The following is a 24907-nucleotide window of genomic DNA, read 5'->3' on the forward strand; positions in this document are numbered from 1 at the left end:
ATAAATGATGAATAATATTAGATTCATGTTTTGTCCTCCCCAGCCCCATCCATACGTGCACATCTCTCTCTTACCATGCGGTTATCACTGGCTCTGTGTTTCTAACTCTCAGCTTCCTCCTTGCTGCCCTCTTCATCTCTGTAACCTTCTCTTCCAGCCTCACCCCGGCTGTCAAGGTGGAGAAGATGCACCTGAGGGTGGACTCGTCAGCTAAGCTGGTGCAGGCGCCATCGACCCCCGCCACCACCTCATCCTCCTCTACATCGTCCTCTAGCACCACTGTGAGCGCCAACACTACCACCATCACCACCTCCTCCTCATCATCAGCCCTTAAAACTGGCCTTAACTGTCCCTCCATACCAAAGCCTTCATTATTGGGTCAGATTCCCAACGGCAAGGGCCACCTCTCAGTCCTCTCAGACAAGAAGCAGGACAGCAGCAGCAATGCCAGTAGCAGACGCCACCTTAACAAGAAAGTGGCAGGTCAGTTGGAGTGGGGGATGGAGGGAAACTTTTACAGTTTTGTTCTCTCAGCATTTTTTGAGGTCTAATTTGTGAATCCAGTTTAGATTATGACATTCAGTATTTTGATGTTTTCTCATATCTTGCTTGGTCCATTTCAAAATAGGGTAAAGGATTACTGAACTGTGACTCACATACCAGATGAAGTACTTGATCTTGACAGGTCCTTTCAAAGGGGATTTCCTGTCATCGGGGGAGGGGGTTCGGTTAGATACTTTCAAAATCAAGCTGTCTCTTGCTAGTTTGTCCAATGTTACCTACCCTAGATTTAAATGGCTAATACTTTACATAACATAACTTACAGTTAAGGATGTTAGCAGAGCAGGTGATTTCTCACAATTTATTTAAGTTTTGACAACAGTTTTCTTCTCCCTCACTCCTCTCCTGTGCCTTCAGAACGCGAGTTCAATCCAGATACCCACTGTGGCGTTGTGGATATGACAGCTCGGAAACCATGCACAAGATCCCTAACATGCAAGGTAACCGGTCTCTGCTATTTGCTGTCCATTTGGGCTCTATAATATATTATTTAAAACATAAAGCTGGGGTCGGTTGTTGCATTAGGCCTACCGGTTTTATTTACCGAGCCCTCTTCTCTCTAGCATGAGCTTTGCATCTTTGCAACTGGCTGTGCCTAACCAATCGTAACTCCTAATGCCTAAACCCAACAGCCAATCAGAGGCAGCATAGGGCCGGTCTTTTTTCTAGTCCATTACACTGTTGAGTCTGACAGCTGAACATGTGTGGATGGTAAAAGACTGGCGAACGTTGGAAAACAAACCTGATGTAAGATAGAAGTAAGCTAGCTTACAATGTGAACTGTCCTGTCAGATACAGTAATGTTAAGTTTTGCTTTGCCCGCTGTTATTAACCAGTAATGTTAGCTAAGCTAACTGTTCAGAGCAGTGGCAGCAACCTGGATATAATGTAGGCTAATGTCAACAGGATGAAACGTGTTGGCATCTTTGTTGTTTACACTGGGGACGCTGGGGACATGTCCCAATCACTTTTTGAAAGTGTTTGTTGCTTTGAAAAATAGCTTGCAACATGAAATGGCAAAGAACCAATGAAAGTGCTTTGAGAAAGGTTTATCTGCATTTTTAAGTAAGAATAAACAAGCTACTGATTATAAAATGACCCTTAAACATGCAGCACCAGTCAGTAACTTTAACAACTTCTTGTCACAGTTTCTATTTGGCCAAATTTTCCAATCTCTCCCCCTCTCCTTTTCGTGGAATTTGTTGACAATAACAAATGTAGAATATTAGCAGACTTAATATTTAATTTTTTATAGAATTGATCTTATTATTTTCTGCAAAGTCACACATACAAAACTATAATACTAAATAAAATAAATGAAGAAGCCATCGTTGGACTGGTACCCAAGTAGCCCCACTTCCCAAACAATAATTCTGACCTTTGACCTTTCCCAATTTTCCACCAGACACATTCCTTAAGCCAGCGGAGGGCGGTGCCAGGGCGGAGAAAGCGCTTTGACACATTGCTGGCGGAGCACAAGAACAGAACAAGGGAGAGAGAGAGAGAACTCCACCCTCCCCATTCCCAGCAAAACCCCTCTCTCAGGGAACCACACCCCTCCTCCCACCTCGTCGCCGCTGCCCATGACACACACCAGGTCACTCATGGCAACGGCACCGCCCCAGATGCCACTAAGCCTTTGCCACTTGGCAAGTCCAAATTTCACAGCCCTGGTCTTCCACGGTACGTCCTGCTCCAGATCTGTTCTTGTATTTCATTCAGTCTTTTGTGTATTACCTGTAGCAACAAACCGGGCTTCCTTGCTGAGAGGTGAAACAAACACAAGTTACAATTTAGCATTTGACACGTTTTGCATGGCAAATTTGAAGTGAACATTATCGGCCATACTATCCTGTCCATCAGACTAAACAGCGGTCAAGGAGGTGGTACCCCAGGAGACCCTGCAGTAGTCAACGAGTCACCACACCATCCCCAAACTATCCCAGATGGGTTTTCCCGACCCTCCAGTGACGAGGGAGAGAACGAGGAGCGGGAGGACAACGCTGACAAACTGGACTGTCACTATTCAGGTTATCACCCTCGACCGGCAGCTGTAAGTGTGCTCCACCATCACTGGTCTCTAATCAGCCGTAGACAACTTTCCTTTTATGTTACAGTAGTTAAAGAAGCTGTACACGACATTCACTGGCACTAAATATCGCACTAGAGCACCAGCATCTCAGACCAAAAGCAGACTCCACTGAGTAAAAATAGCAATTTTACCTTGCATATCATAAAACACACTTATTTCAAACTGGACAGAAACAAAATTTGATTGAGCAGGTTGTTATTATAAGTGTCTGGGAGTCCCCACAGAGGTAGACCTTTTTGTTAAGATCCTTTTTATTCAACCAGAAACTGACGTTATATCGTTCTAGCTCACTATTAGACTCCATTGATTAAAACACACTTCATTCAAACTGGACAGAAACGAAATAAAACTCACCAAAAACATCTTGGCTAGTCTTTCCACAAGCTCTGGTTTGTTTGCAATAAATCTTAAATACATGGCGTTGGATGAGAAAAGAAACAGCTGTTGTATTGCTGTCCTCAAAGCTAACAGCTTCACAGAAAAGGGACTCGTATGCGCTTGCGGCCAGACCAAATCATAGACCAGAAATTGGAAACACAAACCGTTTGAGTGTGACGTCATTCTCTACTTACTCCATTATATCTTTACAATCCAATAGTTGTTTGCTCATATACAGAATCTTTGAAGGATTTACAGAAAATAATCCATTATTTGTTTCAGACATCAGAAATTCTAAGCACCATTCGCTTTTTATGATTGACAGTATACTTCAAGGTTGTTCATTAAACAAAATTGGTAATTGCTGCCCCCATTCTGTTCCCAGTACTGTACCTTTGGAAGTCGACTCTTTGGGAGAGGCTGTTACTCCTTTGACCGGCGATGGGACAGAGTGCGATGTGCCCTAACCACGATGATGGACAAGCATGTCAACTCTCAGATGTGGAAGTAAGTCTTGTGGCTTTAGGGACATGATAGCCTTCTTGTCTTTTATGGTTTTAACAGTCTTATCTAATGAATGAAATTCTTCCTTGTTGCAGAAAAATCCCCTTGGCCTTGGAGAACTCCTCCGTTGCACCTACCCATAGGACAAGCACAAATTCCCATGGTAGCACTCCCTCTTCAGGCTTCCTGGGCCCCCCTGCCACCTTGCCCCAGACTCCTTATAGCCAATCCTACGAGGGCAAGTCCGTGCTCTCCTATGGGACCACCTTAAATGCCCGCAGCTCCCCACAGGGCGGGGCTGAGCACCCGGCCTACGGCATTACGCAGGCCCGACAAGTGTCTTCGTCGCCGCAGATGCCTTCAGCCCACTCGTCCTCATCCTCTTCTTCAGCTCCTTCCCTAGCCTCAGGCCGGGCGCTTAAGTCCCGTTCCTCCAGCAGCAGCACTACCAAGTCCTCATCGTCCTTCAGGCCCAAGGAGATCTCCTCTGGCTCCTCCACTCCTGTCATTCCCAACTCCACTGGTGGGGGCAGCAGTGGAGCCAGCAGTAACAGTAGCAGCACTAGCTTCAGCTCGGGGAAGAAGAGGAAGAACAGTTCTATTCTCTCTTCATCACATGGCCCCTCTGACTCCTCCTCTTCTAATGCCATCTACACTTCCTCCTCTTTCAAGAAGAACTGTGCAAATGTCGGCAGCTCAGGGAGCACCTACCACCACAGCTCATTAGGTCCTGCATCCTCATCGTCATTATCCTCCTCCCACAGCGGAGTCCACAGCGTGGGGCTTAACTGCGGCCCCACTGTGCGAACCAACTCACTTAGTCTCAAGGCAGAGCCTTCTGGAGGTTCAGCAGGCGGCTCCTCGGGGCCGCCAGCAAGAGGGCCTCCCTCGGGCAGCCCTGCGGAGTCCATCAAGCGCATGAGTGTGGTGATGAACAGCAGTGACTCTACTCTTTCCCTGGGGCCCTTTGTCCACCACCAATCCTCATCCGACCACCACACCAGCTTCAGCCACCACTCCTCAGATGGGCGCCTGGAGGGCAAGAAGCGCAAAAGCTCCCCTGCCTCCAGCGGCATTAATAGCGGAGCTGGAGGAGGAGGGCTTGGGGGAGGAGGAGGGGGACCTGGACCAGGTAGACCCAAAGTGGCCAAGTCACCTGCCATTAACAACATCCATGGGAAGCACGGGCGGAGCATTCCGGGGACACCAGGGCTACCCAACAACTCCCATTTACATCAGGTGCGTAATGTACTGTGCCATCAATTTTTAATGACAGTGGGGATAATAATAATAAATTATTATATTGTACATCTCCCACATTTCACAAAAGTTTTAAACTGCACTCAAAGCTATCTGACAGTGTTGCTGAATAAACAAGCGGTAGCCACAAAATGTACATGTAAATGTGTAAAATTTTCTGAAACAGTGGATTGATTAGTTTGACAGAAGATTGATCTGTGAAAATTGTAAAATAGTTTAATTCGTTTTCAATCTAAAATGCCAAACTTTCACTGGATCCATTGTCTCAGTGAGGATTTTCTGCTTGTCTCAGTTTTAAATAATTGTAAAATTGGGGCAGTTGGTTGGGTGACACAAGAAATTTGAAGACTGCAGCTTAGGCTCGTCATTTTTAACAGTTCATAGGCTAATTGATGAATAAAAACATAATTAATGAATTGCATCCCCACATCATGAATAAAATGGATATAGAGAGCCAAAGTCGTGACCTCACATCTGGACTCTGGAATCCCAGTGTTTCTTTCATCGACCTGTCTGGGGAAAAAAATGAAGCACGTTCCTGGGTTTACTTTCCATATTCTAACACTAAGTTGGCACCCACTACAGCACTGGTTTTAAGAAATTGAAACCTTTTGTTTAATTTAATGGGGGTTAATGATTTCTTTTAGGAGCGCAGAAAAAACTACAAGGGTACCGTCATCTTAATTTAGTTTTGTTCATATCCATAAAATTCAGCAAAACTCTCGTAAATAGGTGTCTAAAACGTTCTACAGCGTTCAGTCCTTCCTTCATTCATTCATTCATTCATTCACTCAGCTTGTCAGTAAAATCAATTAAAGGAGCAGATAGATGTATAGTTTAAACTGGTATAGCATCATCCTTAACCTGCAAAGTGAGTCCGCTTGCGTCGCGTGACGGCTATGCCGCGGCTGCCTGAGCTTATCGCAACCATTCTAGTGGATGCATGTGAGTCCACCAGACGCGACACTGCGCAGAGAATACACAGCAGGTCTATTTTTGGCGGAAGCCGTGAAAAGCTGCACAGAGCAGATGGAACCAGGCAGGAGAGAGAATCTGGTCAATTTTTTTTTCTTAATCATCAAGCACCAAAAACAACTGATTACCAAGTCAACAAAATCTAAACAGGATAATTTTATTCATTCTGATTGTTCTTCCCGAATCTCAGTTCTGACTCCAACGCCTTCACCACAATTCTTGGGGTGCGCATACAGTTGATATTGACTACCACCTATATACAGAGTGCTAGCCTCGAAAACCAAGATGTTTTCTAACATTAACTTAGCTCTCCTTATTAGCTAGGCTCCTTACATGCTTGCTAATAACTTTTTAAAGCTGGGTCTCTGACATTGACAGAGTTTTGTTGGACAGATTTGTGCAGCTGTGTTCATGAGGGAGCGAGAGAGAGAGCAAGAGGATGTGCTGCGCGAATGTGCTATGACGCTCTGCAATCAAATACGATTTTAAATAGGCCTAGTAAAAAAAATAATCGAAAATCAATATGTGGCGGTCAGCGTTCATATTGTGGTGGGCCGCCACATACAAATGAACGTATGGGAAAACTGTATATTGGAATAATTTGTAGGCATCATTCGTTTACCTTCAGTATAAAAGGTGAAAGCCATCTGTGTACCTAGTATGTTGCTACTGTTAGCGTTAGCTTAATCTGGGGCGTCATTGTAGCTGGAAGACCACAACACATTAAAGACGGTGCATTCCTTCAGATTCACGCTGTGTTTAAGTAAATGCTTCATCATTCTCCTTATTGCAGGTGCTGCATTTTGCTGTGTCCTTTTTTTCTTTTTTTTTTTTCTTTTTTTTTTTTTGTGAAGCTAAGCCAAACTTTGGTCCGCCATTGTCCAGGAATGTAACTCTTCTTGCACGCTTTGTTGACATACTGTAACATATGTGAAGTTAGGTCAGCATAGCAGGTCCTGGCAGATAAGTGCAACTTTTATGGACTTTAAAATGCAAAACATTAGGACACGATAAGCAGAATCGAAATGCATGTGTCTTAACGGATCCACGGTTCTGGAAATTTAGAACCAGTTCTCGTTACCCAACTCTAATTGGACCTTTTGTGCTTGCCTAGACTGAGAGATGACTTAACAACCATTTTAACAGATTTTTTTTTTTTTTTGTCCCTCTTCCCCAGCCAAAGGCTCGTCCCTGACAGCGGTGTCCGGCTTCTGTGTATGGAACCGGCAGGCGGACGGGGAATAGTTCGGAGCAGTCCGCATACTGCTCTGGACTGCACGAGGCCTTCCAAAATCAAACCCACATTACTCTCAGCTTCCCACAATCCTCAGGGTGGAGATGATCTGGACTGCCCAGTGAAGTCAATGTGGTCCTTCCTCTTTCTCCCAAAGCCATGTGTGTGTGTGTGTGTGCCTGCGTGTGTTTGTGTGTATGGGGGGGGGGGGGTGGCACTATATGGGGGATAGCGTGGAGCACCAGGGGTCTAATGAGCGAGCCAAGGACCCCCCACGCAAGTGTTGTCCCTGTATTCGGAGAGGTCTTCCTGTTTGGTTGGAAGTAGGAGGAACAATAGCAACAGCCATGGGTCTCTTGAGCTGCGGTTCAAAAGCTCTTCGGGTTCAGGTTAAGGGCTGCCGCAACAAGCCGTCGTGACACTGAGCAACTGGGGAGACAGCAAGCCGATCTCCTCCGTGTTTGTTAGAATGAGTGTGTGAATGTGAGTGCGCGTACGAGTATTTTTCTCACGTCAGATTCTGCTGGACTACTGGAATTTCCAACTTAATTACACCCCCAGCGCCTGATCTCAGAAGCCTTGGAAGGAGAGCACGAGGAGCAGCAAACTGTTACTTGCAACACCTTAACCAACAAACAATCACCTTGTTGTTTCACTTTCTGTTAGACTGACTCTCTGGTGACAACATCGAGTAGCCTCGGGTTACGCGCAGTAGCCTTGAGAGGAGCCCGTAGGGACGATCTGGTCAATTCTTTTATTATCCAGAATAATTATGCAAGAGTTACCTTTTTATGATTTCTTATGAGCTTTTTTACACCGAGCTACAAAGAGTCTTTGTAGACAGTGGTGACGAAAAGTTGTGCTTTCAAATGTGAAAAGGACGCCTGATGTGCCCATTCGATTGAATCTTTTGTCAGAGAGCGAGCTTGGTCTTGAGGACACCTGTTCATTTTATGAATCTTTTCTTTGTGCAAAATGATCAACACAGTAGACCTACCCCCGACTGTGAACAGCACTAAATAACAACTTTCTCCACAGGCACCGATTAGTTGTCCACAAAGCTAGCCAAAAGCTGCCATCAGCTTTGCCGACTACTTTGGGTTTTTTTTTTTTCCCTTATCTAAAAGGTCTTGCTCGTGAAGCGGTGATGGTGCATTGCCTGTGTGGACGTGAAGAAAATCTGTGCAAACCGTATCATTATTGCCACAACTTACCTACTTTGTACCCATACAGATGTATGAAATCCACAGCTGGTGTGGGCAGATGTGAATTATAATGTTTATTTTTCCTACATAGGGAATCAGGTATGGTACGTCTTAACTGGAGCAAACGTTATGCACGTCACCTGTCTTCTGTGGGTTCAATTCTCCCTCCTTATGTGTAACCACTACCCAAGCTCTGGATGTTACAGTTTCAATGCCTCACCCAAACACTATGATGGTGTGTGTGTGTGTGTGTGTGTGTGTGTGTGTGTGTGTGGAGAAAAGATTTGTCACAGTAAAATGGATAGCCAGGCATTATACTGTATTCCTTTGTCAAAATGGAGTCTTAAATCAGGCAATACTTGCCCATCTCGTTGGGATGTTTGCTTATTCTGAGTGGTCTCGAGTGGGTTTTATGGTGCGAGATTCATGGTGATGGCTTCACGGGACACATTTAAACTTTTGGCAACACCCGTTGATTTATGGAACCTCCACTGATGTCAGATAATGTGGAAAAGTAAAGGAGACAATTTTTTTTAATTTAGCTGTTTTCTTGTAGCCTATATATCAAACAAGTATTGAAGTATCCCTATTTGAGAATACATATTTTGTTAACAAATTGTACATAGTGAAATATGTATTTTTGCACAGGCATTTTTCGTACGCGCTGATTTTTTTTTTTTGGTACAATTTTCCAAAAAAAAAAGAGAAAAAAAGTCATTATTTATTTAGTAAAAAAAGATGAAAAGTCAGTGGTTCACTGCCAAGTTTATATAATGCAATACGCCTATATGTAGAAGCTGAAGCATCTCATGAATCGTGTACTGAAACCTTTAAGAAACAAAGGTGAAGTGTTGCCACTGTAGCATGTCTGTACGAGAGGAAACCTTTATTCACTTTTCAAGGTCTCAATCACATGTGCTTTTACAAGACATTTTATGTTGCCTAAGAATCAATACAATGCCGACAGAAAAAAAAAAAGTTACTATATGACCCAATTAGCCTGTGATTTTTCAAATGTCCTGCAGGCTTGAAGCTGCGCCTGTTGTCTAACCAGTTTCTACGGATTCTTCAGTCGTACACTTTGTAGACCTTCAACATATTTCATGATTTAAACACGCGCGTTGATTAGAAAGGCTGAAGGGACTTAAAGCAATCACTGCAAGGAAGAGGAACACTTCACACGGTCCGGCTGCTTGCATCATCGTTGCCAAACAAGTAATTTGAATCACAGCTTTTAAAGACATAGTTTGCAGCTTTTAAAAGAAATATCAAATTAAGAAAGTGCCTGAATTAGTTTCACCCTGACTGTTTAAGGACAGTATTCTTTGGGTTGTTTTACCTTACTTGAATGTTCAAAGTGTTTAGGAGTTTGCTTTTAAATCTGCCTATGAACCCTAAATGTGGTAAAAACCTAAGCTTGTCAGCTGCCCATTATCAAACACTTTAGTATTGTGTATTTGTTTTTTTTGTTTTGGGTTTATCCAAGTTTTCCGAACAAGACGTTGAGATTTTCTGTTAGCCTCAGTGTGTGGCTTAAGTCCCCTCCCTCCCTCTGGTTTACTGGGTTTTGTATGTTAAAAACCTTCAATCAAGTGTTTTGTTTACCCTCAAACTCAACAGACATCTTCACATCGTTTCCGGTCGATGGAAAAATCGTGAGGATTTTTTTTTTTATTCGTACCATAGACTTGGAATGTGAAAGTGGGAGAATACAGCTCATGTTTGGGAGGACAAAATAAATCCACCATTCATACTATGTAAAAGCGTGTATAGAATTTCTTTTTGTATACATTATCAAAATCATTTTCAGCTGGACTTATGTATTGGCTGCTATGTAATTCATGAACAAAATATAGGTTAGAATTAATATTTAAAGAAAAAAAGATTGTATAGTATATTTGTTTTGTAACAAGTTTCTGTAAATAAAATAATTTATACTGCTATTTATATGAAATGATGTGTCTGCCTCTTTCCTAAAATAAAACAGCCAAGAGAAACAGTTTAAACAAATTTTATTATATACACAATATAAGAGTCACTTTGTCAGACAAACTACAGGTTTGAGTATACCAAGAAGAATGATGCAAGACCCCGTTGCTGTAATGAGAAAATATGGCCTCCGTGGTTACATGTTGATAACTCTAGACAACTTCTGGACTCTGTTGAGCAACAGGTCACCCTTCTTGATGGTTTCCTGGTATTGCCAGTTTTTGCTATCAGGTCTGGAAAGAAGAACAAAGATTTAGAGGTCTTTGGTTACCAAGTCATTTTTGGAAGTATTGAGGTTTGAAGAATAGCAAACGTTTACCTATTGGTTTCCACAATCTCATTCACTTTATCGATTTTACAGTGGAGACGGCCAGCAGCTATGAATCGGGACAGTTCCCTGAGGACGGAGAGGACATTTAGTTCAGTTAGCCAGAACAAAAGTCAGTGACTAAATGGAATCAGATCATTGCTTCCCATTTTTTTGTATGAGTTTGTGTCTATTTAGCTGTTTAAGTCCATAGAATTTGGCCAGTAAGTACAGACCCGAGTTTCCACGCTGGAAAAAAAAAAAAAAGCCTCTACAGGATGTGGCATATGAACATGGGGTACGGGCACTCACTGGTCAATGAACTCTGTGCTGACACCAAAGGCCTCGGCCATGTAGCCCAGGGTGAGGGAGCGGTAGGACTCTAGCAGTTGGCTGTAGGCCTGGATCCTCATCTCCCTCACATAGTAGCGGTAGTGTGGCGCAAAGAGCCAGTCCTTCTTCATCTCCTGCTCCACCATGGCTGTGGCCCAAAGACAACAAAGTTTGACAAGCATTACTAAAGTGTCACGATGTGGCAGAGCAGGAAAAATGCAGTACCATGCAGCGATAATAAAGCCTGAGAAAATTCTGACAAATATTAGAATACATTAAACAAGAGAATATAAAGAACTTCATGGGTTGTAGTGATTGACAGCAAAATAACACAGGTGACCAGATAAAGTGTTTGTTTCTTCAGGCCAAGAAAAGGCTTCCTCACCCAGAGACTGGAAGAAGACAGAGTAACGGCACTCGTAGAGGGAGAAAAGATACTGGCGAACATCAGGCAGACTGTGCAGCACCTCCAAGATCTCTGCTCCCTTTATTACCTGAAGAAGAACACATTTTATTGCAGTCGTGCTGCCACCTTACAAATGTGTAATGCCAGCACCTTAACCTGGGTGAGGGTATTTCACAAATCCAGTATACATTAATTGATGAAGTACTGGGAGCAAATACACACAGGAACTTCGTCAACAGTCTTGTGCGTACACATGCTCAGTCTCCTACCTTTTCACGGAGGTCAGGCCTTTTGAGGGCGATCATGCAGACGTAGACGGTGTAGGTGACAAAGGTCTTGTAGTCCATGAGCTCATAGGAGGTGAAGGTGGAGACTGTGTCGAGGAAGAGCTCAGCAGCTTGTTTGAAGTCCCTGATGGCTACACAGTACAGGCCCTGGTAGACCTTCAGACGATTCCTCCTGTCCCAGTCTCCCCCCTCCTCAATGAGGCTGTTGAGACGGAGACGCATAGGTAGATGAGCACTGAAAAGATTACTGCAACTGTTGGTGGGAATGTTTTTGAAAAAGGACATTAGAGCCTTTACCTCTTTGCTTTCTCTGAGTTGCGTGTGATGAGGTCACTATCCATGTAGAAGAGGCCAATCCTCAGCAGGTAGAAGACTATATCTAGTCTGTGACCCAGAGCCACTGTCTTGTCGTAGGTCTTCCTAAAGGCTGTAAGGGCGCCCTCCTGTAGACAAACTTGACAATGTCAGTGAATCTGTAACTATTCACGTGTGGACATAGGTGTACAACTGTGACTGGTTCTCATAACTACATCCATCTTGACAAAGATTTATATTTACCACTATAAATGTACTTACTGCTATGCTATTTCACAAAGAAACTGTCAACCACTTTGCTATAATGCCTTGTCACTTTAGGAGGGATGTGTACAGCCACTAAAGTAACTAGCCATTATAGATGAGCTGTCATCCAAAATACAGAAAAGCTGATGTGTAGTGGAGTCAAGAGCGCCACTTGCTTTAATAAAAGTCAACGACAGGAAAACACGCTGCTTTAGTATATTTATACTTTGGATTTTGGCTCTGATAAAAAGCAGTGTTTAATGAATAGGTAAGACATTAGTGAAGGATATTTTCCTTGAGAAATATACTTAGCATTAGAACGACTAAGTGTTTATGATATTAACTGGCACAGACACCACCATTAGTTAAGTGCACTCTGCAAAGTGTATGGATTTATCGACATTTCAAATGAGCAACTTTCAGCGGGCAATATTGTTGTATGTCATGAATTCTGTCCACACAATGTACTCATCTGCAAAAGTCACGACGCACAAAGTTGTAATGTGTAATGACAGGGAAACTCTTACTGCTTTGAATACAATGAAAGGCAACAAAAGGTGATTTTGAAAGACAGGAAAGCAGCATAGTCCTTCAGACAAATAATATACTTCTTGGCTACTGACCTACCGCGCACGCACGCACACACTGTACATGCACAGTAAATTTCACAGATCAGATGATTCCCTTTTAAATAGGGTAGATATTACTCCTATCAATACGGCCATGGGGTGCAGATTAGTATTAATGTTTAGTAAACTGGAGTTTTGTACTAGCGTATTTCCCTTTCTAAAGGTCACTCTGATCATTGCTTCAGTGAAGCATTTTTACAAATAGGACAGCTGATGATAAAGGCAACACATTGAGTTATCTGCCACACTAACGCCTGTTTCCATCCAGGAGGTCAGTGTGGACACTGTGGAGGACTACAAATGCCTGGGAGTGCACATGGACAATAAATCTAGACTAGGCCAAGAACACTCAAGCCCTCTATGGGAAGGGCCAGAACGGTCACGATTTTCTGAGGAGGCTGAGGTCCTTCAACAACTGCCGGACAATGCTGAGGATGTTTTATGAGTCTGTGGTGGCCAGTGCTATCCTGTTGCATGCTGGGGCAGCAGGCTGAGGGTAGCGGACGCTAACAAACTCAACAAACTGATCCGCAAGGCCAGTGATGTTGTGGGTGTGGAGCTGAACTCTCTGTCGGTGGTGTCAGAGAGGAGGATGCTGTCCAAGCTTCATGTCATCTTGGACAATGTCTCCAACCCACTCCATGATGTCCTGCTCAAACACAGGAGCACTTTCAGTGCAAGACTTCTTCCCCCAAAATGCATCACAGAGTGCCACAGGAAGTCATTCCTGCCTGCCATCAAGCTCTATCACTCCTCCCTTAAGCTGCTACTATTTATTCACTATTACTGTTCACCATAGCAAATCTTTAATAATGTAAATACTGTACATACCCACATTCTTTATATTTTTCTTTATATTTACACTCTTATATTTGTGTATTTCTTATCTACCAACTTTCTATTATTATTTCTGTTCCTTTAAGCCTGTGCAACTGTGACACAGAATTTCCCCTCAGGATGAATAAAGTATTTCTGATTCTGAACTCCAATTCCATTTTCCCCAGATATTGCAATAAATTATTATTAATAACATCATATTTGCCCTACATTGTATTTCTAACAAACTATATTGTCTTAATGGCCAACTTGTATTATCCACTTTCATTCAACATATGCCAATGTGTCAAACTGACAGTGTAGATAAACATCACAGTTGGCCAGTTTTAATTTTCACACTATAACGTTACAGGACATTATGCCATAGAGCGCCTACTCATAGAGGGTTTGTTTGCTGACTGAGGAGGACTTACCTTGTCTCCAATCCTGATCAGATATTCAGCTTTGGCCATCATGGCGTCTCGTATCTCGCTCTCTCCCAGGTTCTTCTCTGCGTCCTCCAGCACATCATCCAGGCGCTTCAGCTCCTCCTCGTTGGCCTTCTTCATTTTACTGAGCAGGTCGCTGTCCAGCTGCCACTTCAGGTCCTTACACAGACCCTCATAATACGGGGCCATATCTGAAGCAGAGAGAAACTAAGATTGTTAAACCTGTGGACTAGATTATGACATCCCTCTCACTTTAAAAACACTTGGCGCGTCTCATATTTTCGACCCAGACAGGTTTTAAGACGATTTTTCTACCAGACAAGGTTATGTCTGGTAGAAAAATCGTTTAACTTTAATTTAGAACAGCCTCCTTTATTTCGCCCCTATACAGTCCATTGGAAGGCGATAAAAATAAAGCAGAGGTTGAAAACTGAACAGGAATTTAACTTGGAAAGGTCACGTAAAGTTTGAATTGCTTGTTACGGTTAGCTAATACAGTTAGCTAGCGAGCTAATTTCCCTGTGATGATTGGTATGTTACAGTGGAATAAATTTCTGGATTGTATCTGCATTTAAGAGACAATTCTGCACCCAGTACAAAACGCACGGTCGTACATTAATGTCAGCACCGTGTATATAATGACCAGGCTATTGAGGCTGCCGTTACAACTGTCGGAGACATGCTAACTCACTGTTAGCTTTGATAGCGTCCATGAGCTCTGTCTTCACTTTAGCATCCTGTCGGTGACCATCGATTGTGAGCAGGAACTTGAGCTGTGCTATCCTCAGGTCGGGGTTCTTGGGCAGACCCTCTTCCTCCAGATTCTCTAGCGGCATTTTTAGACGAAAATATAGAAACAAAGACACAAACTGAAGGCTCTTTTTGTGTAGGCAGTTACCAGCTAGTCAACGATGACTACGGAAAACACTGCACTGTGTTGTTTCCGGCGTAGCGTCAGTCAACGAGGGGAAAAAAGAGCGGAGGACAGCCTGACGTTTAATAACCAAGTTACCGTTCACTGCCTCCTGCTGGACATGTGGGGGAACTACACATGTGTCCTAATTATCACATGTAACACCAATCTCTGCTGTATGGCTGTATGGCCTGCTGTTTTTGTAAGAACTACACAACAAATCAATAGACTTACCGTTTTATACTAACAGGACATGATACAATATTCAGAAGGATGTCAAATAAATTGCTTTGAAACTTTAAAGCTAATTATACTTAATCTTAAATCTTAAATCCCAATAATTGTTATGTGATTGTTATGAATTAGTATGTACCTTTAAACCTTTTAAATCCTATTGTGTGCTATGGTGAATGGTCAGCAATAGTGTTACATTGCCATGGTGTGAAATGTTCCAAAGCACTGGTTTGATGACACAATTTACATTGTAAAAACCTCCAAATGCTGATGGTAAAATCTATGAAATTCCTAAGCTATGTCATGTATTAATTTACAGCATTAATACTGATTGGCCTTTTCTGCAAATCAAAAAGTATTAAAAAAAAAAAAAAGAAAGAAAGAAAAAAAAAATGTATGTATGTACACTGAGCTTACATGGTCTGCACTCAGAGACACCCCTGTATCAACCCCAATATTAAAGTCCATTGAGATGAGCGGATGAGTGACTCACGAAAGGGAAATTGTCAGGGTTGCGGAGTGATTGCTGGTTACTTTATTTCTAGAAAGTCTGAAAAGTTAATGATAACCAGCCTTAAATACTTTACAGAGTCCATTTAGTCTGTACACATGTACTGTAAGGTCCATGCCAGTGAATACAGAAAGAATGGAAACTTTGCTCCGCCAGCTGGTAGGCTTTTACTGGATTTGTTTAATAGAAGACTGTATGATTTTTATATAGATATAAATGTTCACACAACGGTTTAAATAGTAAGAAAATATGTTTGTGTCTTTTATAAACATTGCTATTTTTCCTGCATAAACCTGACATTATGTTTTAGCTCTAACAAACTTTTATCAACATGGAAAATGGAAGAAATACATATTAACGTGTTGTTTTAGGCAAGCGGGTTGTTTTCTGAGTTTGTCCGAGCTCAGTGACTCATCTAAGCTGAGTCATTGCACTTTGTCAGTTTCAGAGTTGTTTCTTAGTACGACACTCAACTGATTCAGAGGTGAGGAATCTCATAGAAGATAAAACCTATATTATGATTTTTAACAAGATACAGAATGGGAGTAAGAAGAATCCTGATCTGTGAACAGTGCGCCAAGCATTACAGCTTGTTTCATTTTTAAGTTTTTAGTTTTTAAGTTCTAGAGTTTATTTTCCCACAAAATTGTGGCAGTTTCAGTAAGGAGAAGAAAACAAGAGGGGTCACTTTGATTTTATAGGTAGGTTATACTGAAGAATAATAAAATGATCAACTAGGAACACAATTTTTTCTTGACATGACAGCAGTTGTTATTTCACATTGTTACGAGAGGTCACCTGTTGTTTCGATGATCAGACTGGTCAAGGAGTGGTCCTTATTTTAAAGTGGGGCTTTTAGTATAAGTCCAAATCAGGTTTCCTTTCTGTGAAATTTTATTACAATTTTTGCCAGTTGCTTGAACACTATAGACCCATGCTTAGACTAAAGTAACACAACTTGAAGCTTTTGTTACCATACCTCAAACACATGTACCCATACCTTAAACAAAAGCGCTGCTTTGCACTCTAGTTGCAATTCTGCAACACACTTACTCCTTTATGCAACACACTTGGTCCTGCATACTACACTCTATTTCATACTTAAGACACTTCGTTCAAAAATGAAATCTCAGGGTGCCATTTGGAAAACACATGTATCCAAAATACAAAACACATCGGGTAATTGCAACCACTCAAATACACACCTGAAGGCACTTCAAAACTGAACACCAATCAGCCAGCTACAAAAAGCCCTCAGCTTAGCCATTTCAAGAACTTTGCAAGCATGGATGGAGGGAGAGCAAGAGGCAGAGGTAGAGGAAGAGGAAGAGGAAGAGGAAGATGAGGCGGAAGAGGAAGAGGAGAAGAAGGAGGAGGAGGACAAGGTCAAGGTCGAAGAGGCCATGCACGGACCCCTAATTTTTGATGATATAAGAGCAACTTTGGTGGACCATGTCATCAACCATGGCCTGACTATGGGGGAAGCTGGGCAGAGAGTCCACCCACATCTAAGCCGCTTCACAGTGGCATACGACGGGGTCGTAATGTAATTGGCCAAAGGGCAATTGTGCACCGGGGCAGCGCGGGGGAAATATCACATTGTGTGTCGCCATAAGCCTTCGAGGGCTTCTGCATCATCATGCAAAACTAGGTCCATACAATAGCCAACATATACTCACATTTCTAGAAGCTCTCCATAATATAGTTGTACAGAACAGACCAGATCAGCCCAGGTTTGTGGTGGTATGCGATAATGTCAGTTTCCATCGGGCTGCTCTGGTCCAGGCCTGGTTCACCAACCACAATCAATTTGAAGTGGTATATTTGCCCCCTTACTCACCATTTTTAAACCCTATAGAGGAATTCTTTTTGGCTTGGAGATGGCGTGTATATGGCCGCCAACCACATGCCCGCATGCCTCTTCTGCAGGCAATGGAACAGGCCTGCGGCGACATTCAGGTGACAGCAATCCATGGATGGTTTTGACATGCAAGGGGATATTTTCCCTGGTGCCTAGGGGGAGAAGACATTGCTTGCGATGTCGATGAGGTCCTGTGGCCAGACCCCAACAGACGGCGGGATCCATGAGCCCACGTATGCACAATTGCCATGATTTTCTGTGTGTACAGTATAGTGTTTTTTGTATTATTATATATATATATATTTTTGCTTTATCTGAATTCATGTTACTGCAATGCACAGTGCTGCAATGTACAATATTGAGTAGGCCTATTTGCTTTTTTGGTTGTTTGAAAATGTGCCTCCTGAAAATATGCCTTCTGAATAAACAGTGAAAATCAAAGACTGCAGTGTTTTATAAAAAGTAGGCTAGTGTGATCCCCCTGATCTGAAAGTGTATGCATATGATGCAAGTATGTGTCATTTTGTCATCAGAGTTACATTTTGACAAAAGAATGTTTTGATAGCAGAGTTTCAATTTGACACAGATGTGAATTCTATATTTCCCAGTGTTGTGTCATGTTTACTTTTGTGTAGAGTTTTGGCACAATGAGCGAAGTTTTGCAAAATGTGTTCAAGCAACGGGCAAAAACTGTAATAGTGTTGATAGTATGCATTTTTAGGGTAAATATCATCATTTTGAAAAGTACCCCGTTTCCCCCCAGAGGATGTAATACAGACTGTGTACCTTGTTCCACCATTTTTGTAAAGCTCATGCAGTCATGGGAATCAAGGAGGTCAAAATGACTTCTAGCAGCCTTACCTGTGTCTGATCTGAGTCCTCTTTCTATTTTCACTCTGCTTTGTAGACCCACGGCAATGCTCTGTTCCTCATCATCATTTTGGGACTTGGAGGAAGCTTTCAATCTGGATACCACATTACTGGTTTGAGCTCTCCCTCCCCGGTGAGATGCATCACTTTTCATCCAATTGCTTTGTGCTTCACCTCTCTCTCTCCAAACTTTTGCACCAAATTTTCACCTCCAGTCACTGGTAGAGGCCGATGGCGTGTGTGTGTGCACGTGTGTGTGTGCGTGCATGTGTGTGTGGTGCCTGTGAGTGTAAATGTGAAAAGATAAAAGAGCACAATTTCTTGCTGAGTTCAAAGCTATAAAATAAAACTTTCCCTGCAGCACATACAGCGCTTCATCAACAGCAGCTGGTTTGACAGATATGAAGAGCCCCCACCTCCGCAGACAACCACGATGATCTGGTCCCTTATTGTTTCCATGTATGCTGTCGGGGGACTCTTTGGTGCTGTCAGTGTCAAACTGGTCTCATGCATGCTGGGAAGGTGTGTAAGAGATACTTAATGGCACATTCAGCCTTTAAACCTAAAAAGACTTGACATGCGTTCCTTTATCAGGAAAAAAGCGATGATCTGCAACAGCTTCATTGCTATTGTTGCTGCCGGGATCATGCTGACAAGTAAATGTGCCAGATCATATGAAATGATCATTGTGGCAAGGATCCTGTACGGCTACTCAGCAGGTAAGCCACCGGGGACACATGTGTACATAAACACATCATGATTTTACCTGATGGACTAACACCCACTCATGGCCAGCAGGTTTGGGAATGAGCATCCATTTAATGTACCTCGGAGAGATTTCCCCCAGAAAATTGCGAGGCATAGTGACTCTGACCTCAGCAACCTTCACGTCACTTGGCAAACTGTCGGGGCAGTTTTTTGGACTGAGGTATGCACTCACTGCAAATATGTATGAGATGACAACAGTTGTTTTGATTATTTTAGTGGATAAGAGAGCTCAGTGTGCACTGGATGTTCAAAATGCGGGTGGCACAATTCTTTCATGAGCAAATGAGGAGAATCCACGTCATTTAGCTAAAAGGAGGCAGAGTGGTTGGAGAAGAATTTTGTAAGTTTTGAGAACTTTGCAAAAAGAGCTTCAACTCGATGTAAAGGGGTGTAAATGAAGATTCATATTCCTACAGTAAAATGAACAACATTTAACACTTCATTTTGTTTTTACAGTGAGATCCTTGGTGGTGAGGAGCTGTGGAACATCGTCCTCTGTGTCCCTGCATTTTTCTCCCTGGTTCAGGTTATAGCGTTGCCTTTTCTTCCCGAGGCTCCCAGATACTTATTCATAGAGAAAGGTGATGATAAGGCTTGCACAAAAGGTTGGTGTATTTCCCCCACAGTCATGCAGTACCTGACCAAACAGCCTTTTACAGTTTGAGCATAAACACAAAACAATGCATTTAAGGTGGGTTAAAATCAAGGGCAAATGGACTAGTCGAAGATACTCATCCAAGAGTACTCTTCACTTCTGAACTGAAGACGTTACGCCTCTCTTCCAAGAGCTCTAATAAATGCTTTGATTGGATGAGCAGCGACACATTTCCGAGAATCTTCAACCAAGTCCAGTTGCCCTTGATTTTAATCCACTTTGGATAACTATGACCTGGATGACAGAGAATCTTCACAGGCACAAAAGAAATGCACTAATGAAATTAGAAAAATGTTGTGGTCTACCAACACATGTTGGATCATAGAGACTTTGACTATTACCTGCTGACTTCCCACTATAAAGACATTCCTATGTTTTATCACTCGGCATAACAAACACCCATTCAAAATTAAATGTTTTGTATGTGAGGAGCACATACTCATGTCTCAGTTTTTTGTGTCTATGTCTCTGGCCCAGCTCTCCAGAGTCTTTGGGGCCCCGGTGACTACAAACAAGAGATGGACGAGATGTTGGCTGAGCAGGCTGCCATTGAGGCAGCCCCGCTAAAAAGCCCTCTGCAACTCCTGAGGGACAGGACCGTCCGATGGCAGCTTATCACCATGTCCACCATCTACTGCTGCAATCAGCTGTCGGGCATGCCTGCTGTGAGGATGGAAATACCTCATTTCATGCAAATATTAGCATCCCAACAGGGACGATCATAACCTTTCAAAAAATGCTTCTCTCCTTCCCAGATCAGTACCTTCTCTTTTGACATCTTCCTGAAGGCAGATATACCGAGAGACAAGATTCGCTATGTAACCTTGGGTCTTGGAGTGTCTGAAATCATCACATCCATCTCCTGCGTGAGTGGCTCCCTCAGTCTGCGCTCTTTATCTCCACATCTTCACCCCTCTCGTGGCAAAGGCCATCTTTTCTTTACATAGTTTCTTCATTTGGTACAGAAACACTGCATTTTTCTTCTTTACTTCCTGGGCTGTTAATTGTGGAAACATTTGTTGTTCAGTTCAGGCAGTGATCTGCAGGTGGTTTGAACGGCTGCCACTACTACCAGTTGCCTGTATGTCTCATGTTAGCTAGCTCAAGTCCACTGCTACACTCACATGGCTCACTTTTCTCTGTATATCCAACACACGGTGGTTTGCTTAAGCTGTTAGTGCTGCCCTGCCTGCTGTCACACCACTTAGCTATTCTGTCACTTTCTGCTACTGCTGTTGTTCATATTGCATTTCAAAAGCCCTACCCCCATCCCGCCTGGAATCTACAGTACGCTCACCTTGGAGGAAAGTTGTTATCGTCACTCCTTTGCTTACTGAACTCTATTTAAATCATTCAAATACAGGACGTACATGCTGTAGATTCCAAACCTTATTGTTATGTTTAAGAGCGTTAGCATGGAGCAGCAGAACAGATTATCTATAGGTAATCAGTGATTTGGGTGTCATCTTCTAACAATCGTACAATTGTTTTTGTTGTTGCATATCTCTTGACCAAGAGGGGCATTATGCCCAAGAGAACAAGTATTGCTGTATTTCTATTATATTGTCTTTTACCTTTCTCTCTCTCTCAGGGACTTCTGATTGAGCACACCGGGAGGAGGCCGTTGTTATGGGGGGGTTATGGTGTCATGTCTGCCAGCTGGGTGTTGGTCACTGTCACGCTCAACCTGAAGGTAAACCTGTTTCCTTTGAATACTAACACATATGCAGCCATGTGTGAGGTGTAGACGGTATGTATTTTAAACGGTTGGTTAACCCAAATGACAAACATATTGTAATACATGTTCGTACCCCAAATAGTGTCAAAACACTACAGACAGTTTTAGTTTTTTACTGTGCAGAAAAGGGCCCACAGAGAGTGCCTATGTACAGGGTCCATAATTTTGTGCTACGCCTTTGGGGGTGACGGCCGAAACCTCAAAAAAACAGATATCTCAAAACCTCAACAAGAAAACCCAAAACTATCTGCATTGCTTGGCATCACTATGGGAAAGAAAATATGGCTTTGTAGTTGAGTGAATGGATCATTTAATGCCACTGAAGTAAATATGAAAATATGCTGCTAACAAAACGGACACCGACCTGTTTACATACTGGCAAAAGGGTGTATGAGATTGCTGCACAAAGGCAGCATACAAATACTTGCTCTAAAAACTGTCTACAGAGCAGAGTGTATTAAAATTCATACATACAAAATTGTTTCCATGCAGGATTCCAGCTATTGGGTTCCGTACATCACCGCTAGTTTGATCATCCTCTTCATCATCTTCTTTTGCGGAGGACCTGGTATGTGCTCTACACAGCTCAGTGTTAGGGGCAAAAAAAAGGAACTTCGGTACATTACACACTGTGGTTATGGTTCCTGTAGAAAAGATGTTCGCATTCATAAATAACTAACGTGAATAGCCTGTGTCATCTCTCTGGTTCACCCAGCGGGAGCTACAGCCACTCTCCACAGTGAGCTCTTCATCCAGTCCGATCGACTGGCAGCCTTTGTCCTCATGGGGATCCAGCGCTGGTTGGTGTTCGCTGTGCTGGGCCTAGTCTTTCCATTCCTTATTGTGAGTACAGCACACATGAAAAGAAGCAACACACCGTAGCTTACACTGTAAAAAGCAGCTGCAAACCTTGCTTATGAAAACAGATAGGATTTTCTTTAACAATATGGATCATTTGTTGTGATATACAGTATTTTAAACTTTAGTTGTACAGCAACATTTTTCATTGATTATATTTAGGATTAATGACAGAATGAATATTTTTTTAGCGTGCAATAGGTATTTATGTATTATTAGAAAAGTCATCTGTGTCATATTGTACTTAAAGACGAAAACCATCTCAGCACTTTGATGAAACATCAATGCATGAAGCTCATTCTGCTGATGTTTCACACCACGATTTCTCTGTCCCCAGAACGCCCTGAACTCGTACTGCTTTGTGCTGTTCGCTTGTATGTGCCTGCTGGGTTGCCTTTATACTTTCTTCCTCTTGCCCGAGACCAAAGGGAAGACCATGCTGGAGATCTCCGAGGAGTTTAAAGCCATCACCGTCTGTGGGAAATCCTTAGAGGAGAAGAGAGTGGAGACCAAGTTATGAGGCAGTCCAGATACAATAGCTACAGACGGTCTTTTCAGAATAGCAGAGGAATAATAAATGTGTGGCAATATTTATGCCTAGTAACGTGTTTTAATTGTAAAATCATCGGTCAATAAACATTGTTTATTATGCAGGTGAAAAACAGCAGGCTACAATGGAAGAACATGCCAACTTGAGTTAAATTACTGAGACAAACCTGTAAATAAAACAACCATAGTATTTTAGTCTTTGTCATTGTCCATGAACCAGTGTCACATCTAAGCCAATGTATTGTTATTCTTTATTTCTGTTCTCAGTTCATCCTTGTTCCACAGCAGAGTTTTTCCCCAGGAGATTTTACAGTTTTTCCTCAAATGCTAAAACACATTTCACAAACGTTTCGTCCATGTTCTCCAATGTCTAAACACAACACCCTTTTCTAAAGCTACATAAACACAACCACACCTTCTCCCTTCAAAACTCACTTTCACACCAAAAGAGCAGCTCGAAGCTTTCAAAAATGTAAACACTATACACATCATTACACACTACAGCAAAACAATTGAAAACACAATGCTCAATTTGTGAGAAGGTTCTTTGTTTCATAACTGCCAATGCATATTTAGAAACTTTACAATAATGGAGCTTCTTAGATCTCTGCAGAGGATTGGGCATTTAGATTTGTGAGTTTCATATGAAGAGTATAAATCTATACTAAATTCTGTACACTACTGTAACACAACTCAATGCAAAAACAGAATCTATTGCACACAACAGTACTCTTGAAAACATGATCAGGGTGTGAAGTTTTTTGTATTTATTTACACCACAATCACTGTGCAGCATCATGTCGCTGAGCTGCATCGGGCCACATCACCTCATCCACATCGCAGGCTATATTGTCTCTTGCCAGGCACCGCGGGAAAAACGCCCTGGAATGGCGGATCCATCCTTGGAAGTTCTCCACTGGGATGTCAACACACGCCAGCTCCATTGCCCTTAGGAGGTTCTCTCTAGTGTATGGTTGTCTGTCATAAACCTTCCATCTCCATGATGAGAAGAACTCCTCTATAGGGTTCAGGAAAGGGGAGTAGGGTGGCAGACAGACGTTTAAAAAGTGGTTACTGTTGGTGGTGAACCACTCTCTGATTTGGTTTGTTCTGTGGAAGCGTACATTGTCCCAAATGATCACATAAATGGAATGTTCGGGTCCAGGAGGAAATCTTTTAGCTCCTCTAGGAAGGTTAGGAGACGTTGGGTGTTGTAAGACCCAAGGACAGCCTGCCAGTGGACAAGCCCCTCCACACCCATGGCCGCACAAAGAGTAATATTACCCCCCCGCCAATGATGTTACGGCCTCTTTGCCTTCGTTTCTGCAGGTTGAAGCCAGCCTCATCCAGGAAGAGGTACTCATGAGGTCTGGCCATCGCGTCCAACTGTAATATCCTCTGTGAAAATGTGAAAGTGCACAGGTGTTCAGAACAACAGTCAATCAGGTAGCATAGTATTGTCCAGAAGTAATGTAGGCCATTGAGCAACACAGTATGTTCACTAACTGTACTGTGAACATGGATGTATACTTACTTGCACATACTCGTAACGTAGGTCTTTGTGTCGTGCAGAGTTTCGCTCAAAGGGAACCCTATAGACTTGTTTCATCCGCATCTTTTGGCGCCGGAGAACTCGGTCTATTGTGGCCAAGCTGACATCATCAATGCCCTCAAAGTTCACATTATCGGCAATGACTTTGTCTCTGATCTCCCGGAGTCTGATGAGGTTGTTCTCACGAACCATATCCACAATGAGGGTTTCTTGTGCCGCTGTAAATATGGCAACCCTCCCACCTCTATGTGGCATTCTTTCAACTCTAAAGAAAGAAACGTGTTGTCAATTGACATGTTTTACAATACAGTAACAACTGATTTGAAACTAATAGACTACTTTCACAGGCTTGTAAAATTGTATTGTGACAAAGAAAGCAATAGAGTACAATACCTGTTGTGTTGTCTGAATG

The 24907-nt window shown here is 42.6% G+C and overlaps 3 protein-coding genes across 3 annotated transcripts in view; 2 read left to right on the forward strand and 1 right to left on the reverse strand.

The window, feature by feature from the left end:
* Window positions 1-9965, forward strand: part of LOC123956524 (ataxin-7) — a 35243-nt gene extending 25278 nt beyond the window's left edge. The window contains exons 7-13 of the mRNA XM_046028776.1: window positions 158-483; window positions 919-1001; window positions 1967-2244; window positions 2425-2614; window positions 3417-3538; window positions 3631-4774; window positions 6948-9965. Of these exons, the coding sequence (XP_045884732.1) occupies window positions 158-483; window positions 919-1001; window positions 1967-2244; window positions 2425-2614; window positions 3417-3538; window positions 3631-4774; window positions 6948-6965 (2161 nt within the window). The 3' untranslated portion in view covers window positions 6966-9965. The remainder of the gene's footprint in view (window positions 1-157; window positions 484-918; window positions 1002-1966; window positions 2245-2424; window positions 2615-3416; window positions 3539-3630; window positions 4775-6947) is intronic.
* Window positions 9966-10204: 239 nt separating this feature from the next.
* Window positions 10205-14949, reverse strand: psmd6 (proteasome 26S subunit, non-ATPase 6). Its single transcript, XM_046029381.1, has 8 exons — window positions 14678-14949; window positions 13972-14177; window positions 11829-11974; window positions 11514-11733; window positions 11224-11332; window positions 10818-10986; window positions 10518-10595; window positions 10205-10431 (listed from the first exon to the last, which is right to left on the reverse strand). Exons 1-8 carry the CDS (start codon window positions 14820-14822, stop codon window positions 10335-10337), a joined length of 1170 nt encoding a protein of 389 aa, XP_045885337.1. The 5' UTR covers window positions 14823-14949; the 3' UTR covers window positions 10205-10334.
* A 2409-nt stretch (window positions 14950-17358) lies between these two features.
* Window positions 17359-23117, forward strand: slc2a9l1 (solute carrier family 2 member 9, like 1). Its single transcript, XM_046075278.1, has 12 exons — window positions 17359-17738; window positions 18413-18508; window positions 18737-18897; window positions 18970-19094; window positions 19174-19303; window positions 19600-19748; window positions 20276-20463; window positions 20554-20664; window positions 21390-21491; window positions 22029-22104; window positions 22252-22379; window positions 22732-23117. Exons 3-12 carry the CDS (start codon window positions 18809-18811, stop codon window positions 22912-22914), a joined length of 1281 nt encoding a protein of 426 aa, XP_045931234.1. The 5' UTR covers window positions 17359-17738; window positions 18413-18508; window positions 18737-18808; the 3' UTR covers window positions 22915-23117.
* The last annotated feature ends 1790 nt before the right edge of the window (window positions 23118-24907 follow it).

This window comes from Micropterus dolomieu, linkage group LG18, assembly GCF_021292245.1.
Source record: "Micropterus dolomieu isolate WLL.071019.BEF.003 ecotype Adirondacks linkage group LG18, ASM2129224v1, whole genome shotgun sequence".
NCBI classification, from domain to species: Eukaryota; Metazoa; Chordata; class Actinopteri; order Centrarchiformes; family Centrarchidae; genus Micropterus; species Micropterus dolomieu.

Coding starts and splice junctions, on each gene's coding strand:
- psmd6 (XM_046029381.1), bottom strand. CDS start 14,822: ATGCCGCTAGAGAATCTGGAGGAAGAGGGTCTGCCCAAGAACCCCGAC. Junction 14,178..14,677: donor GGACGCTATCAAAGCTAACA/GTGAGTTAGCAT, acceptor TCTCTGCTTCAG/ATATGGCCCCGTATTATGAG. Junction 10,432..10,517: donor GAGATTGTGGAAACCAATAG/GTAAACGTTTGC, acceptor TCTTCTTTCCAG/ACCTGATAGCAAAAACTGGC.
- slc2a9l1 (XM_046075278.1), top strand. CDS start 18,809: ATGATCTGGTCCCTTATTGTTTCCATGTATGCTGTCGGGGGACTCTTT. Junction 19,304..19,599: donor GGGCAGTTTTTTGGACTGAG/GTATGCACTCAC, acceptor TTGTTTTTACAG/TGAGATCCTTGGTGGTGAGG. Junction 20,665..21,389: donor TCATCACATCCATCTCCTGC/GTGAGTGGCTCC, acceptor TCTCTCTCTCAG/GGACTTCTGATTGAGCACAC.